The following is an 18,062-nucleotide window of genomic DNA, read 5'->3' on the forward strand; positions in this document are numbered from 1 at the left end:
TAATTAGAGATTTTCAGTAATTTACAACTGAAACTGATATTGACTGAGAGAGAAGCACTTAGAGAACTGAAAATGCTAAGCAGGTCCCACTACTGCCTTACTTCCATTGGAACATGGGGAAATCATAATATCCTTGCCGTTTCATTCAAGTCCAAAAAAAAAACTAAGTAATAAAATGAATAGACATTATAGCTAGTACTTAGCAAGATAAAACATATACACAAACTAGCATGACTGAAAATGAATAAAATACAAAGTACTTTATGATTTCCAACAAGTAAAATTATAGTCATCCTGTAAATCCACCAAAGTATCTTTATAGACCAAATCGTCCAGGTCAATATGCTCAATATATTTCTCTTTCTCTACTGCTAATACCCCAAAGTCACACAACTCCAACTAAGTCAGCAACAAGCAAGGATCTATAATGTGCATTTGGAGAAACCTAGTTTTGTCTTTTCTATTCTTTCTCATCTATTTCTATGATACATTTCTGTATTAGTTAGGGTACAATCTAGGCTCTTTCAAAGAGATCAAATACACAGGAACTGAAATAAAATAAAACTTTATTTCTGTCTCACACTGCAGTCCAGAAGAAAGTAAGGCAGCTAGCAGGCCACTCGGCTTGCTAAGGCCATTCAATGATTCAGGTTCCTTCCACCAGCCCCCAGGCTGTTATCTGGCTTAAGCTAGCTCAGCGCTATGTCCTCATTTCAACCCACATAAAGAGAGAGCAAGAAATTACCAGACAAGTAGCTCTGTTTTCAAAAAGACAAGTCAAAAGTGGCATGCGTCACTTTTACTCAGTTACGTGGTCTCAGCTGCACACGGAAACTGGGAAATGTCGTCTCTACCTGAGTAACCACATACCTGGATAAAATTGCTGGGAGCAGGGGATGGTAAGGGGAGGGGTACAGGAATCTGCTACCAAAAGAAGGAATTCAGTAACAGGGGTTAAGGAACTCAATATTAGAATTAATATAATTTCAACACATATTGTAATTTTACGGTAGGCCGCCTTTCATCCTTTTCAGAAAAGGGTAAGATAAATGCTAAAACTCAGATAAAAGTACTAAAAGAGGAAATTTAAAATACTAATTATAAAATTGAATATATAACAAATTACAATACACATACTTCAATACTGTAAATCCACTTCTAGAAATTTATCCTACCAATTTACTTTCCAGTGTGAAAATGGCACACGTAGAAGATTACTCACTGCAGTGCTGTGTATAAAAACAGAAGGCTGATACAACCTAAATGTCCATCAATATGAAACTGGTTAAATAAATTATGGGGCATTCATTCAGTGGAATGCTTTAAATATTAAAAGAAAGGAATTAGAAAGCTCATTAGATGCTAATGTTGAACAATCTCAAATCTCAAAAATATATTAGGTGAAAAAGGCAAAACACAGAACAGTGTGTTTAGTATGCTACCTGCTACCAATTATATTACAAAAAGGAGAGCAGAGAGAAAGGTCTCTCTCAAGGTTATGACATTTCACGAGAGTCCTAAATGACAAGAGAGGGTCAGCCATACAAAACTTTGGGGTTCAAAAAGTGGCCAGTGCCAAGACCCTAATGTAGAAATGAATTTGGCAAATTCCAGGCACATAGAGAAAGACAGATAACATGTGCATTATAATCTATAGTAAAAAATTTGGAGCAGAAGGAACACAGGGAGAACTTTTAAAAGCAGGGGAATAAATCCAAGTGAAATAACAATTTTTTGAAAATCACTTAGCTACTGTCAGGAGCACAGACGGGGCACGCACAAGAGAAAGGAGACCAACTTCAACGGAGGGGACTGCAGTGAACTCAGAGTGACGGCGCTTGAAGAGAAATATTAGACAGAAGTAGATGGAATTGAGCATGATTTCAGAAATAAAAAGGGCAAGATTTTATACTGGCTTGGAAGTGTGGTATGAAGAAAAAGATCTAGAGTGACTCTTAGGGCAGGGGTCCCCAACCTCTGGGCCATGGACCACTAGGACCACTATCTGTCCATGGCCTGTTAGGAACCAGGCCGCAGAGCAGGAGGTGAGTAGCCGGCAGGTGGAGCTTCATCTGTATTTGCAGCCACTCCCCTGGTGTCAAAAAAGGTTGGGGACCACTGTCTCAGGGGACCACTGGATGAAGATGCCATTTCCTGAGACGGGGAAGACCAAAGGGAGAGTAAAGAAAAACGGTTCTAAATAGAAAGGTGTGGGTTCTGTACCTAATGACACAGCACATATTTATAAATATTGAATGATAATTCCCATAATAAGATTTTAAAGACTGCATTTATTAATGCCACCTCACTTTTTTCTATTTCTAAGACCCAAGGGAAAAAATATTAACAAATCAGCTAACACTAAAAAGTTCATTTTTATCAGAGTCCCATATTTACAATTAAATTTACTACTAAGTTATCGAAAAGTCGTAAGTCTCTATATTTAGTTATCACAATAGCAAAATAAGAATAAAAATTAGAACAGCTTTTAGAGTTAGTATTTAATAAAAGGAGGTGAAACAAAAGCAAAGGCATTCTGTTTAAGGGATTGTATTCTGGCTTTTCAGTATGTTGATTCCTCAGATCTTCAACAATAATATGCTGTTTTCAAATCCACCTCCATATCTGTTGTATATCCTGCTGTTGCAATCTATGCAATAACCATTTATCTTAAATGCAAGGTTGAGAGAATTCTTAGTTCAATTAATGACTGACTCTTCCAGAAATAGCTGGATCTATGTTTACATTTTTTATTAAAATGTGACCCATCTATAGAAAATTAAAATAAAATCAGGTTTTTCCTCCATGAATAATCAAACTTAATATGCACTTGTGTCACACTCAACTGGGTAAATTCTAGACAACTAATTTCCCCTGTGGTATAAGGCCTATGCAATATTGACTGTTTACTGCCACAATTAAAAGTTAACAGAAAATATTTTCCATAACATCATTCTATAAATAATAACTATTCCCTTCCAATGGGCAGTTTGAAAAAAAAAAAAAATCTATGATCCGCAAAAGATTAACAACTCAGATCTTGGCATATATGATAGAAACCGGTATTTTTTTGCCTCTCGAAGGAAAATGTGTTCTATAAACTTTCCAAATATATTTTAGTTACTGAGAAAATGCATGATAAATAATTGTAGCCTCAGAATAATGCACAATAAATGTGATTACAGTGGTTACCAATAGAAAGTGAAATTGGTAGAAGGTAGGGACAGTCGTTCATTTTTCTTTATATATTTGTACAACATTTAAAAGTTTCCCATTGTGAATGTGCATCACTTCGGTAATTTTATTTTAAAGTTAAATCTGGAGGGAGAAACAGCTGTAGCTTCTGAGAAGTTTAACGCTCAAATAACAAAACCACATCTTCTCTGACAGTATGCTATCATGAATTCACAAATACAACACAATATGTCAAATAGTTATAAAATATAAATGTTGACTTTAAGTGGAATAAGTGAGTCACAAAATCTATATTAAGCCTTGTACAAACTGGAAGTAAACATCATGTGGTCTTCGAAAGACTTTCTAAAATTCAACAATATTATTTTTAAGTTTTTGCATTAGACGGTTGTTTCTTACTCAGGACCACATACATCCACATCAGACTTGAGATGCCCTTACTTTGAAAGCAGATTATGGAAAGCACAAAACAAGCTGTAATATTACAACTTGATGTGAGGAATGGCAGATGAACAATTCAACCAAGTACACAATTAGGTGTGTGCAATTTTCTAGGTTTAGACAATATAAAAGAACATGTCCTGACGAGCTAGGCACACTGGACAGCTGAGTAAACTAGCAGGGTGTATATACCAATTACAAAAATGAACTAGTGAGGTGTGACAACCAGTTGTGCAATCATAGCTTTATCTGATGTAGAGTAATTCTGATGTATGGTAATGACGATATGGAAGAACTCAGGCCTTCTTTGAATTTAGCTGTTAACTTTTTCAGTGGTTACACTTTAGACCCACGTTAACACTCTAGACATGTAATCCGCAACTTTTTGGGCCCCAGGGACCAGTGCTCCTATGAGAATCTAATGCCTGATGATCTGAGGTGGAGCTGAGGTGATGATGCTAGCTCACCTCGTGCTGTGTGGCCCAGCTCCTAACAGGCCATGGACTGGTACTGGTCTGTAGCCTGGGGGTTGGGGACCCCTGATCTAGACTATGTAGATGGTACTTTCTATTTTTTACCTGGTGACAAATGTAATCTGCACTATGCAAATTAGTATTTTCAAACTCTAAACTCAAACCATCCCAAATATCTAACCATATCAAAAAACAGCATGACAATATAGCTAGAGATGCCCACAGCTTACTCAGGTCTACAGGGAACTCAGAAGAACACTGAGGACATACATTCGAGTCTAGATCAAGGCCCTTGTTACAAGCATGCTCACAGTTTATATACCTATGTAAAAGAAGCTTCATATAATGGCTGAAAAACTTAGTAAAATCTTGTGCATTACAAACAGCAAACACAGTAATTGAATCTGACATATATGAAAAAATTGACAGAGTTTCACTTCCAAAAATGACAGACTACATAATTCAGACCAAACCTTCCACTCAAAATAACTAAAAAAATGAGAAATATTTCAAATAAAAGTATGGAAAACTACAAAGAAAAGACAGATGAGACCAAATGCAAGAGAAGAAAGAAACCCAGGGAGGTCAGTCCATCTTTTAGGGTCTCTTTCTTCCTGAAAACTCAGCCCATTTCAGGAAAGGCAGTTGAGATACCAAGAAGTTGAGCAGGTGGTGATTTGCTAGAGCAGGGTTTTTAACAGATGAGTGAGATCAAAGGGAAAAGCTGAAGTTGAGAGCCTTTCCAGGGAAGCAGGACCCTGGTTAAGTTTCCCCCACCCCCGGCCCCAAACCTTTGGGTTGGAATCATGAAGGACACTAGCAGGAAAGGTGAACCAGAAATAGTTAAAACCTGACACTGAAGTTTAACACTGAAATATCTCTAATAAGGTAATTCACTGCTATATTGCTATAGCCTCTAATCTATAACAAAAAGCAAATATGTCCTCTCATACATATTATCAAAATATCTATGCAAATTTTCTTTGCAGAGAAATGAAATATAGTTTCTGTCATCAACAGAAGATCCCATTAAGAGAGTTTTAAAAATGAGAAGATACAGCTGTAGAATGAGAGACAATATTTGCAATACACATAACTGACAAAGTGCTCATATATAAAACATATAAAGACCACCCACAAATCAAGAGCAAAAAGACAAGCAACCCAATAAAACATGTAGGCAAAAAAGCAAACGGGCGTTTCAAAAAAGAAAATAGCCAATACCCAGCAAGCACATAAAAAGATGCTTATCATCATTAGTAATCATAAAAATGCAAATTAAAATCATGATGACACACCTTAAACACCCAATACGATGGCTATTTTTGAAAGACTGGATAATATCAGGTGCTGGAAAGGATGAAGAGCAACACGGATTCTCACACACTGCAATGAGGAGTGTAATCTAGTGCGACCATTTTGGAAACCTGTTTTACTAAATTGTAGTGCACCTAGCAATTGCACTTCATGTTAGGTACTGAGAGAAATACATGCACATGTGCACTACAATAACAAGGTTAGTCATCACAGCTATTCGTAATAGCCTTAAAATTTAAAATAATTCAAATATCCATCATAAAATGTTACAGTACATTACAGTATATTCATTCCATGGACTACTAAAAAACAACAAAAATAAACTGCAAGTACATGACACAAAACCCAGAATATAGCACAATCATATTGATTAGCAAAAGAAATCAGACACAAAATAAAAACATGTCCTATACAATTCCATTTATATAAAAAGTCAAAAACAGGCAAAATTAATCTTAAAGTGTTACAAGTCAAAATAACAGATTTAAAGAGGAAGGAGTCAGTGATGGGGGTGGGGGTGGAGAGGCTTCTTATGTGCTGGTAATGTCTATTTCTAGGTCTGGGTGGTTGGAACATGGGCATGTTCACCTTGTAATAATTAATCGAGCTATACACTGATATATGTATTTTTCTGTATGTGGAATATACCTCCCGAATTTTAAAAATTAAAAGAAGAAAGAAGTAGAAAAAGCTTCAGCAGTTTCCACTGTCAAGCGACACATTCCACTCTAGAGTTTATGAGAAGAGTTGGAAGATCATTTAATAAGTTATAGAGGACCTCGGAGCTACATTCTTAAAAGTGTGTGTTCAGCTCCTGTTGAGACAGTACATAAAACAGAGAATGGCATACATTTCTTGCTGTGTGAACCACAGCAATTAAGGCACGCACCAATCTGTTAATCTTGGAAAAGATCTTTTTTTTTGAAGTATATATTTTAGATATTCCAGACTGGCACGATGTAAATTGAAGGAACCGTTGGTATGCCTGGAAAAATCGAGGACTTCATATAAAAAAAATTAAGTATCCCATGTCCTGATCATATATTAGCTGTCACGTTATCACACATTAGTTGCAAAGATTTTGTCTCTTCAACAGAAGACCTGCATTATATCTTCATCTCTCTGGGATACTTCACAAAGAAATTAGCACCAAAAACTCAGGAGGAAGGTGCTTTTATGTGGCTGGGTGCTTTTCTTATTTTTGAAATGGGCGGTAACTGAGTTGATCTCTGAAAACAAAGTGTATCCATCTCTTAGCATGCACAACCAATAAATTCAATCTCCAAAATAAACTTAACATATTTATGTAAGGAACTGGAAAAAAATTATCTGTGTTTACTAGGAAACTTTCGGTTTGAATAAAATATGTCAAGAAAAATAATTCTACTTTTTCATGTCTTTAAAAATCAAAAGGTATTGTGGGAAATGAATGAATATACATTGTTCCTGAAAGTTAATGAATTTGCAACACTTCAGTGACAATTTCTATTGATATTTTTCTTCTAAAAAAATAAATAAATCACTGATGATGCAAAGAAATGGACACTAAGTACTTTATTTTTTACCTTAATTCCACCAAAGATGGTGATTTGCTAGAAAGAAATCACTGCATAATGGGTGTGAACAATCTAAATTTGAGATAATAAACCTCAAGAATTAGGGGGTATTTTCAGTCAGCGTTAATTATGTCAAACAAAAACAGACAGCAAGGAGGTCTTTGAAGCTACTGTGATTACACACTACGTAAGATGACTAGAAATACTTAATGGGAATGCCAAAGAGCCACTACCAAAAAATTCTGTATTTTTCAAATATCATTTAACAAAAGCTATAAAGGAATTACTGAGTTAATAAAATTTAAAATATCTTTCAAATATTCATAATAAAACTCTAAAAATTAAAACAAATGATAATTCTATCTCTAATATACTACCACTATAAATATTTCAAACTTAAATATCTAAAATTCATGGCCATTTTATAATAGGTGTAAAACGTATTTTTAGATAAAATGTTATATACCTCCTAAAAAGTTAAAATCTACTAAATGTCATTGTGAGTACAACCAGCCCAGCCACTCTGCCTACCACCTACATATGAAATAAAAAATTTTATAAACAAAGATTTCTCACCGATTCTTGTTTTTGGGTTTCACTAAGTTTTTCAGTCAGTTTTTCCAACGCTCTCTTTGTTTGGGCATCCGACCTAGGCAACAGAAAAATATTAAAGTTGGCTATTTCAAAAAATATATATAATAAAATGTATAATAATATACTATTACATATAACACTCTACTGTAGTGGTTCTCAAATGTTAGCAAACATGAAAAACCTGGAGGGCATGTTAAAAACAGGCTGATGGACCCAACCACCAAAATTTCTGAATCAGTAGTGCCAGGATGGAGCCCAAGAATGTGCATTTCAGCATTATTCATAGTGACCAGGACATGGAAGCAACTGAAGTGTCCTACAATAGATGATTGTCTGAAGAAGCTGTGGTACACATATACAATGGAATATTACTCAGCACTGAAAAAGTTGAAAATCACATGATATCACTTATATGTGGAGTATAAACCTAAAAGCAACAAATGAACAGGACAAACAAACAGAGACTCATGGACATGGACTATAGACTAGTGGTTACCAGAGGGTTGCAGGGGGGCGGAAGATGGGGATAGACGGGGTAAAGGGGGTCAAATATGTGGTGACAAAAAGAAATCTAACTATGGGAGGTAAACATACTATGTAAATATACTATGTGCCTTACTGTTAAAATGTACAGCTGAAACTTATTGGATTTTGTTAACCAATGTCACCATAAAAATAAATAAATTAATTATTTTTTTAATAAAAAGAATGTGCATTTCTACAAATTCCCAGGTAATGCTGACACTGCTGGTCTGAGGACTGCACTTTGAGAACCACTGCTATAGTGGAACATCACCTTCGATAAACAAATATGCTGCAGTATGTTCCACTTCAAGAAAAAAAGGAAGAGAGAGAGAGAGAGGAAGAACAAAACTCACATCCTCTCAAGGAATTCACAATCAAATCAATCATATCAGTATCTGTCCTCGCTAACTCATCTCCCATTAAATTAATAACGTACAGGATCAATAATAAAACAGTATAGAAAGACTTATAAAGTAAAGGCCTTCCTCACACTTCCTTACCTCTAGCTCCACTCCCACTGGCAACCATGCTCAACCATTTCAATTCTTAATTCTTTTGCTGGTTATCGACATTATTTTCAACTCTAGGCATTTTCGATTGATTCTCTGTTTTGAAATTTTTAGCTCACTCGCAATCCTCTCCAATTCTAGACAAATGTATTACTATTTTCAGTTCTTCTATAGGCCACCTATGTAACTTACATAACATACCTCTTATGAACTATTCCATCATAGAGAATTGGTGCCTTTTGCTTACATTGTCATGCTCACATTACAGTCAGCTTCATACTTGGTTCATTAACTTTCTTGTGCTTTTGTTTTTTCTAGAGTTTCTCATTATCTCTTGGTGTTATTTATCACATCATTGAAATTCTTCTCCCACTTCTTAATGAATCATCTATTATAAATTAACTCTATTCTTGTTGACTACATGCTTCTCAAAGGACACTGACTTCCTGCTCAAATTTAGAGTGAGTAGTTTCTGGACCGAATATGTGGCTATCATTCTGGGGATTACTTTCACTGAACTTCTTAGTTAGTTTTACTTTTTTTTTTTTTTTTTTACACCTACATCACCTGGTCTTCCTGGGTGGTCTCCCATCCAAGTACTAACCAGGCCCAACTCTGCTTAGCTTCTGAGATCAGACGGGATCAGGCACACTCAGGGTAGCATGGCCGTAGATAGTTTTACTATTTTTTATAATCCATATCGTCCCCTTTCTTGGTTACGATCTTATATTACTTATAGGTCCTAAGGTAATTACTTCAGAAAAAAAGTTATCTTAAAAGGTAAATTTTCTAAGTCTTTAAATCTCTGGAAATGTATTCATTTGTACCTCCTTCTTGGCTTTTGTGGTTCCATGTGCTCCTGTATTTCCCTCATCTTACTAGCTGATCCTTCTCAATCTAGCTCCACTTTGTATATAAGACTTTTAAATACTGGAATGCCATAGCACTCAGCCCTGTCCTGCATGATCTCCCTGAATACCCTCCATTTCCATGGTTCCAAATACCACTTCTATATGCTGACCACTCTTCAAATCTCTAAGAAACTTCTCCTTTGAGCTCTAAAGTAAATAGCTAGCCGAGCATTTTACATTTCCATTTGGATGTTTCATATGTTAGGCATCTCAAACCTAACATATCCAAGGTCAAACCCTTAATTTCTACACCTCACCTACTTCCACCAGTCTTCCATATTTCAGAAGTAGAATTACCATCTACCCAGCTACTCACATCAGAAATTTGGAAGTCAACTTTGGTTTATTCTCCCTTATCCCCCGCCCCATGTCCAATCCACTGCTAAATCCTATCTCTTCAACCTGCAAAAACATATCTTGAAACACAGCCCTGTCTATCCCTCCCTTGCCATAATCTTGGTCAAGTCATCATCATCTCTCATGTTAATGCAAAACACTTCCGACTCACCCTCCTCAAATCAATTCCCCGTATGGTATCCAAAGTAGGTGAATTCTGAATTAAACTTTATTAAACACTTTCTAAAATCTTGCTTTCCTGTGTCCTTTTATTTTTCAATGTACTTTTTACAATAAATGTCAAGAAAAATTAAAAATTAAAAATTAAATGAACATATCAACCTTTCTGAATCACATAGAAAATAAACCTAGCAACTTCCTACCCTATATATTTTTATAAATGGAAATTTTAAATTTGTGGCACAAGTATAGCAGAACTGGATCTTAAATCTTCCTCATCCACAAAGTTAAGCCACTGAGTTTCACAACAAACTTGACTCCTAATTCCTCTGCCTCACACATGCCTCCAGGTCACACAAACTATTACCAGATGGTACTAGCCCAGCAAAGATTCCTAATCCACTGATGCATATCTGAATTACCTTTTAAACTAATCAACTAACGTACCCCTGCAACTTCCTCTGTATCTTCTTACGGGACAATTGTATGTCCAGAAACTCATGTTCCTAGTACTTAATTTAACCCTTCCTTCAAGTGTGTAAAAGCTGCATGATAAAGCCACTCCAAGAACACACTACATTAGAATGTTGGTGCCATTCTGTTGATTTTATTGACTTGTCAAAAATAAATATCTAAGTAAGTATTAAATTAACTAACACTTACTGGTTTAGTAGATTATATAGCTCAATAATATAGTTCAAAATTCAGGAATTTAAATGCTTTATTGATATCGGCTCTCTATGGCAATGATCTTGAACCACGGTATATTATAAGTGGTAAAGAGCATTCTGGGGCTTTACTGTCTAGATTTGAATTCTGACTCCACCACGTCCCTCCTAGTTGATCTCTAGAAAGCAGTTACTTCATCTCTCTGTGCCCATTCCTACATCCAAAAACTGAAGAAAATCATAATGACTATCTCATTAGGATTGTTGCAAGAATTAAAGCTAAATCTACCTGGCATGAAATAAGTGTTTAATAATATTAACTAGTAGGAGGAGGAGAAATAACAATAGTAAGGTCTTTAATTCTTATTACTAAATTTCCTGCCTTCCTCATATAAAAGCAGATGAGTTATACAGATGATAACTGATATTTGTAGATTTAATAATTATAGTTTTGACTCCTCTGGCTATAGAAACATAAAATTGGTTTATGGAATGATTTCATTAGCTGGAATGGAAGTTAACAAATGAAATTGGTAATCAAATTTCAATTCAGCTTTTTTGTTCCCTAATCATTGCTGTATATAGAATGTGACTTAAGAAAGGATAAAAAAATCTTTGTTTCTTGTAAAAATATGGCTTCCAAATAAAGCCAATTGTCACTGATGATGATAAAAATGAAAAAAAAAAAAAATTAAATAAAATGATACTTCTTGAAGACTACCCAGAACTGACAAAATTGCAAAGACTGGGCAAATATAAACCATTTGCTTTCGAAGATTTCAACTGAAAGCTAAAATATCAGATTCTACAATAGCTCATTTCATGCCCATTGACAAATTCCACATTATGCTTTTTGTTTTTAAAGCTCCACTGCCAGTCAAGTATCTCTCTGCTTTCCATTGTAATTAGTTAAATGGTTTTAAAATATGAAATTAATTTGTCTAACACTGAGTCATAATACATTCTAAATGCAAAAGGTTCTGAACTGTTCTATTAATAAATTTTAAAATACTGGTATAAAAACAAAGTACCGGTTTTTAAATTCATGTAAACATGTCAATTACAGAACCTATTTTATTCTTCTAATAATTCAAGCCTCCAGTGAAAAAGAACCATATTCTTTTACCGGCTTCTTCTGGCAAGTTCCCGGTTAAAATCATCTCCAAGGCGAACCTGTTCACTGCTGAGGTCTCGGAGGGACTGATGAAAAGCATGAAGCTAGAAAAGTCGAAACATAGTTATCCATTTAGGATTCTGTTAAATTTATCCATGAAGACTCACAGAGGGTAAAAATAAGATCTTGTTCTTTGTAATAATACTCAAATACCCTTATACTTATTACCCTTATAAAAATATCCTTAAAATACAAAAATACCCTTATAATTATTAAGACAGAATAAAATAAATGTCTACTCTGAAATATTTTTTTCCAAAGAAAAGCAATTTTTTAAAAGCTATATATAACATTAACCATCACATCCTCTATAGTACAGAAATTCTACTTCTTATAGATACCCTAGAAAAAAGGCCAGTGAACTTTTTCTGTAAAGAGTACAACAGCAAATATTTCAGGTTTTTGAGCTATATGCCCTCCTCTGTCACAATAATTCAACACTGCCATTATGGTGTAAAAGTAGCCATAAACAAATGAGCATGACTGTGTTTCAACAGAACTTTATTCAACTGGGCCACCTGCTATAGTAAGGCCAACCCATGCTGCAGAGAAACTCTTGGCCACGTGCATGAGGAACCACGTACAAGAATGTTTAGAGCAGCACTATTCATAATCAGAACACTGAAAACAAACCGAAAGTCCATTAAGAGGAGAATTGATATAAATAAAATGTGATATAGTCCTCCAGTGGAATATCATACAGCAGTGACAATGAAATGATCAAACCTACCTATACATCAGTAAGGTTGAATGTCAAAAACAACATCAAATGGCGAAAAAAAGTTACAAAAAAAGACATACAGTATTATTTCATTTCTTTAAAGTTTAAAAGCAGAAAATATTAAACATGTAAATAATAAAAATATTTCTTTTAAAAACAAGATAATGATTAACATAAAAGTCAGAGTAGTTCATTGCCCTTGGGGAAAGGAGGAGCATAAAAGAGGTTTAGGGGATATCGTAATACTCTATTTCTTGGCCTGGGTGGTGATTACATGGATTTTCATTCAAATGATTATACTTTTAATTGTAAATATTTGCGCTACACATGTATGTATATGCTATAATTTATAATTTAAAATTTTTAAGTTGTGAAAGGGGTCAAATATGTGGTGACAAAAAGAACTCTAACTATGGGCGGTGAACACACAATGTGAACACACAGTGCAATATATATATATATATACCATATCTATCTATCTATCTATCTATATACACCTTATAATATATACACCTTATATATATACACTTGAAACTTACTGGTGTATATATATAAGGTGTATATAGATAGATAGATAGATAGATAGATAGATATATCTATATATATATAGATTACATGATGACATAATAATAAATAAATAATAGATAGATAGATAGATAGATAGATAGATAGATAGATAGATAGATATTTTAAGTTACATAGACTTATAGAAACAAGTTGATTCAACAAGTGCACATTGGGCAACTAATTGGTGCCGACAGCTATGACAGGAAACAAGTAGCTCACAATTCAACATGGGAGACAGATACATAAACAAAACCACAAACGCTGCACCAGAGCATTAAGAAAGCACAGTCATGTGGAGCTAAAGGTCACCCTGAGGAAATGAAGTTAAAATGCAGAAGAACAATTAAAAAGAAAGGAGTGGAGGGAACATAGTGGATGAACAAGAGACCATTCGCTTAGGTTTTGCCATCATCATTTTCCCGTTTTGCAAACCAGAATCCTAGAACTCATCTTGGACCCCTCCATTTCACTCATTCCCACCCTCGCCAAATGCTCATTTCATCTTCAAGACCTTTCATCTGTCCACCAAATAAGCTTTTAAATCCACTCCCTTCTCTCCTTTGATCCTAACCCATGTGAGCATCATGTCAGACCCAGAACATAGCATATATTCCTAATTGGTTTGCCTACACTGACTCCTTTTTATACACTAGAGCCACAGTGATCATTTTAAAATAATTGTCCCCTTCTTACAAGACTGTATATGGTCTCAGTGCTTCATACTTCTTTAGCCACATGGCCCTCTTAAAATTACTCACAGGTGCTATCTTCCTTCCTGCCGAGGTATTTGTTCTACCTCAAATAACTTTTACTCAATTTTTGGATCTCAACTCAATCAGTCATTCTTCAAGAAGCCTTCCCTTACTGGGGCAGGTCCTGTACTATACATTCCCATAGCTCTATGCCTCTTTCTGTTACAGCATGCATCTCAGCACATAATTATGGGTGTATTTATGTACTTATTTGATTAATATCTAGCTCCCACTCTAGATTATAAGTTCCACAAAAAAAAAAAAAAAAAAAAAAGGTTATCTTTCCCAGGACAGAGGCACTAAATAAACAGAATGAAAGAGTAAATGAGTCATGTTAGCATACTGACCTCTGCTCTAGGTTTAATCACATAATTCAAGCAAGTTACACCTACCAAAAAAATAACACAGTCAAAGAAAAGTTTTTACAAGGTGTCTTCTAATGCACTTGGTTCTGTTATCTCTTTATCTTATGCTGTAACAAGCAGAAGCTATACAGATGAGTATTCCTACAAACTTTGAATCCTCGGTCCTACGAAGATATCAAAGTCAGCAATATCCCCTATCTAATTAATCTAGCCCTTATCAAATTAATTTAGCTACCCAGGAAACCAACAACAAAAAAATAAAATAATGTTTATTCCGCTCTTGCAGAGAAATTAAAGAAGCAAAAAACAAAATATGTCCATACAACTGATACTTGTGAAATATTTAGTGAATACATAGAAAAAGTATGAAATTTCTTGCTTAATAGAAAGTGGCTCCACTGAAAATTTAACAGTCAGAAAAACACTAATGGAAAAATCAATAGGTTAACCGCACAAGGACTAACTTGTTCATACCAAACCAAACTTTACCAAATAGAAAGTGGCTGACTCAGCAGGGCTTACAGAAGAGTGTACCTGAACAAGGAAACAACACATGTCCAGAAAACCCCACTTTTAAACTGTTCTACAAAATTGAATCCTCCATAACAAAATTAAAAATAAATGTATGATGATGATTAGTACATTGAAAATAAAATAGTTTATTTGGTTTAAGAAAAATCAATACGAAGTTACTGATGATGAAACTCTTGGTTAAAATATAGCCATAAAATGCAAGTGTCAGTCATTTACATAGAAATGTAAGGAATACAGAATGGTACAAAGTACCTGGCCCATGTCCTCAGTCTCCCGAAGAAATCGGACACCAGCTCTGGATCTAATTCGTTTACTTCCCTGTTGATCCTCATAGTCCTTGAGAGGTGAGGTAGGTGGATAACGATGGCTTTCTTTACAAATGAAAGAAAAGGAAAAGGATAAAAACACTGCATGAGAAGAAACATTCTAAAATTTTACTCAGTAAATACACAGCAGACATGAATATACACTTGTACCCTTAAAATTCTACAAAATTGGCATTAATCTTGCTCTTAAAGCAGATAAAATGAACAGATAAAAGCTGGAAATAGAACAAGTAAAAAATTCTAATTTGCTATACTTTTCAAAGAAGCAATATAAAATTTTCTCATATAAAAAATAATTGCTAAATAAAAGTAACTTTTATGACTCCCTAAAATAATAAAAATATTAACAGAATTTTTCAAATAACAAATTAATTAATCTAAAATATGAATGGTATTTAAAAGTCAATAAACTAAGTACATAAAGAACAGCTAATTGTATCTAATTTTTAATCATTATTATCATGATCAACAGCAATATTAATGTTGGCTACTAATTTTCACTCTATCTAAATCACCTCTCTTCGCTGCAGACTTCTCTATTCTATTCTGTCTTTTGTATCCAAGCATGAATGTCTGTGCCGTAGGAAAGTACAAGTAAAATTAATTACTGGCAAAATGTTATCACCTTTAATCTAGCCATTGAATTCTAGCTGCACACCAAGCATAAAGTTCACCTGTTCTTAACAAGTGTTATAGGGTATTTCATAATCAGATATTTGAAAAACCACAAAACTAGAACAAGACTTCTAACCCAGAACGTATACCGCATGGTAAATCCTATTTTTGTGTTTGTTCTGATTGGTGGCAGACGATTAAATCCAAGTTTTGGCAGGTAAAGCTCTGCGTGGTCTATGGAGTCTGAGAAGAAAAAACTAATAGACTCACGGTAACAAAGTGCCGTTAAACATATTCGAATATTCACTGTAAAATCCTTGACTACAACTTCTAACACCTTATTTGTATGATTTTATGTATAGGTCATATCTGTCCAAAGAATAAATGTATTCAATATGTACTTCATGAATATCTTTAAAGCAAAAAAGGATTTTCAGAACATCCATAGAGTTTACCTGTCACAGTGGTACCATCAAGGTCACTTGCACTCAGACTTGTAACAGAAACACTTCTCCCTCCTGAGTTTCTCAATAAACGTTGACTCCTCAGTTGGCCTATTGATTGTTCCAAGCTTTCTTTTAACTAAATTAAACAATATAATGAAGAGAGATTTATTCTCTTTAAACTTCCAAATACAAATAGACTAGACATTTTTAAAGCTATTTCCTAAAATATCTGGTTTCCCAAAGAGACTTTATATCAGAGAAAATTTGAACTATGTTAGGAAATACAAAAAGAGTAAACAAATATTTTAAGAACCAATTCTAACATCTGGTTTTAAACAGCATCTGTCACTACCTATCTCATCTTTCTATTACCAGAATGTAAAAGAGATGTCTACTACCTAAGCGCTTACAAAACCAGACTGCAACATCTAACTGATGTGCCCCCCATGGTTAGACACGTAACAAGGCTAAGACATCTGAAAAGAGAGAAAGCCCTCCTGCCGTCTAAACACTCCTTCAGAAACCCCAGGCCTGCAACAAGCAGGAAACTGAACAGTGACTGCTGCTATTGAAACAATGTGTACTACCCAACTCTAAACCAGAACATCTCTTTCAAAGATTTAAAATCCCAGGAAACTGTGTGGTCAGATGTCCGACTGTTAGTACATACTAGAGATCACAGTTATCCAAATGATCTCTTCGGATTAGGAAGTCAGCCAGCAGAAGATATAAGAAGACATCTTTTTAGACCTAAAGAGCTACATTAAATAAAAACATGCTAAATACTGAAATAATGTCCACAGCTATAGACCTGAAAAGAGGACTAAACTAAAACTCGAGGGAACAAGGAGAAAAGTTCAGGTCTAGGCATCTTAGCCAAGGATGAATAAGAAAGAATACTAATAAAAATAATGCATGGATCCATACAAGAAGTCATCTAGAACTCGTTAAAGAGAGTATCAAAACAAAACAACTGATTGAGAAGACAGGGTTACCTAAATTCAGCCAGAATGAAAAGACAGAACATTACTTATGGCGAGAACAAGTCGATCTCCTTGGTGAACTATGCAGTAAGGAAGTAGCCTCAGCTGAGGGGAAAGCATGGATGACAGAATAGCGAATCCTTTTTCATTTTGATTATGTGTGATTTAGCTCTTCTGAACAAACAAGACTAAGAAAGTCTGGATTAAAAATAGTAGAGTTAGAATTGTAGGACTCTACTTCTATTTTGCTCTTATTTCTAGAAAAAAAAAAAAAGGCTAATGTTTCTACATCCTCTGTCCTCTGCTTCCCTAAATTGGAATATGTGCAAGATCAACCTGCCTGAGTGGTTAATGGCTGTGAAAGCCAGCCTATCAATCCAGGGAAACATACAGATGAGGCCTGTGAGAATCAACGTCTATCTTGAGAGTAATTTACATATAAGTAAAAGAGAACTGTAGCTAACATGTTACATAGACCAGAGGTCTTACACAATGAACACAAAATAGTATATCAGTAATCTATGACAAAGGCTCAGGACAAAATTAAATGACGTTAAAGTTTAAAAAAAAAAAAAAAAAAAACTCAAATCTAAACTGTAATGTGAGTAAAGGACTAGAAATGTAAAGTGATTTTATGTCACACAAGTTAGCAGTGGCAGAACTAGCTCTATTAGCCTTCCTTGTGCTTATCTTTATTACTCACATCTTTCGAGCTAAGCCTGACATCACTGTGCTTTTGGAAGCAAAGTCAGCTGTCATTGCTTATTATTGCTTTTTTTAGCTCTGGTTATTTTTAAGATTTTCTCTTTGACTCTGATCATCAATGGTTTTACTCTAATATGACTGCAGTTTTATTTGTAGTGATCCCATTTTT

The 18,062-nt window shown here is 34.7% G+C and overlaps 1 protein-coding gene and 1 pseudogene across 10 annotated transcripts in view; both read right to left on the reverse strand.

Annotated features, from left to right (window-relative positions):
- CEP128 (centrosomal protein 128) overlaps window positions 1-18,062 on the reverse strand; it is a 331,255-nt gene that overhangs the window by 283,983 nt on the left and 29,210 nt on the right. For 9 of the 10 annotated variants that reach the window (XM_025042159.1, XM_025042162.1, XM_025042160.1 and 6 more), the window contains 4 exons: window positions 16,215-16,341; window positions 15,071-15,189; window positions 11,832-11,923; window positions 7,559-7,631 (listed from right to left, as the gene is read on the reverse strand). In XM_025042159.1, the coding sequence (XP_024897927.1) occupies window positions 7,559-7,631; window positions 11,832-11,923; window positions 15,071-15,189; window positions 16,215-16,341 (411 nt within the window). Of the gene's footprint in view, window positions 1-7,558; window positions 7,632-11,831; window positions 11,924-15,070; window positions 15,190-16,214; window positions 16,342-18,062 lie in introns of those variants that run through there. The other variant, XM_025042167.1, reaches the window with a different exon arrangement.
- LOC112473969 lies at window positions 9,166-9,284 on the reverse strand (annotated as a pseudogene).

Source organism: Pteropus alecto, unplaced genomic scaffold (assembly GCF_000325575.1).
Source record: "Pteropus alecto unplaced genomic scaffold, ASM32557v1 scaffold8, whole genome shotgun sequence".
Classification (NCBI taxonomy): domain Eukaryota; kingdom Metazoa; phylum Chordata; class Mammalia; order Chiroptera; family Pteropodidae; genus Pteropus; species Pteropus alecto.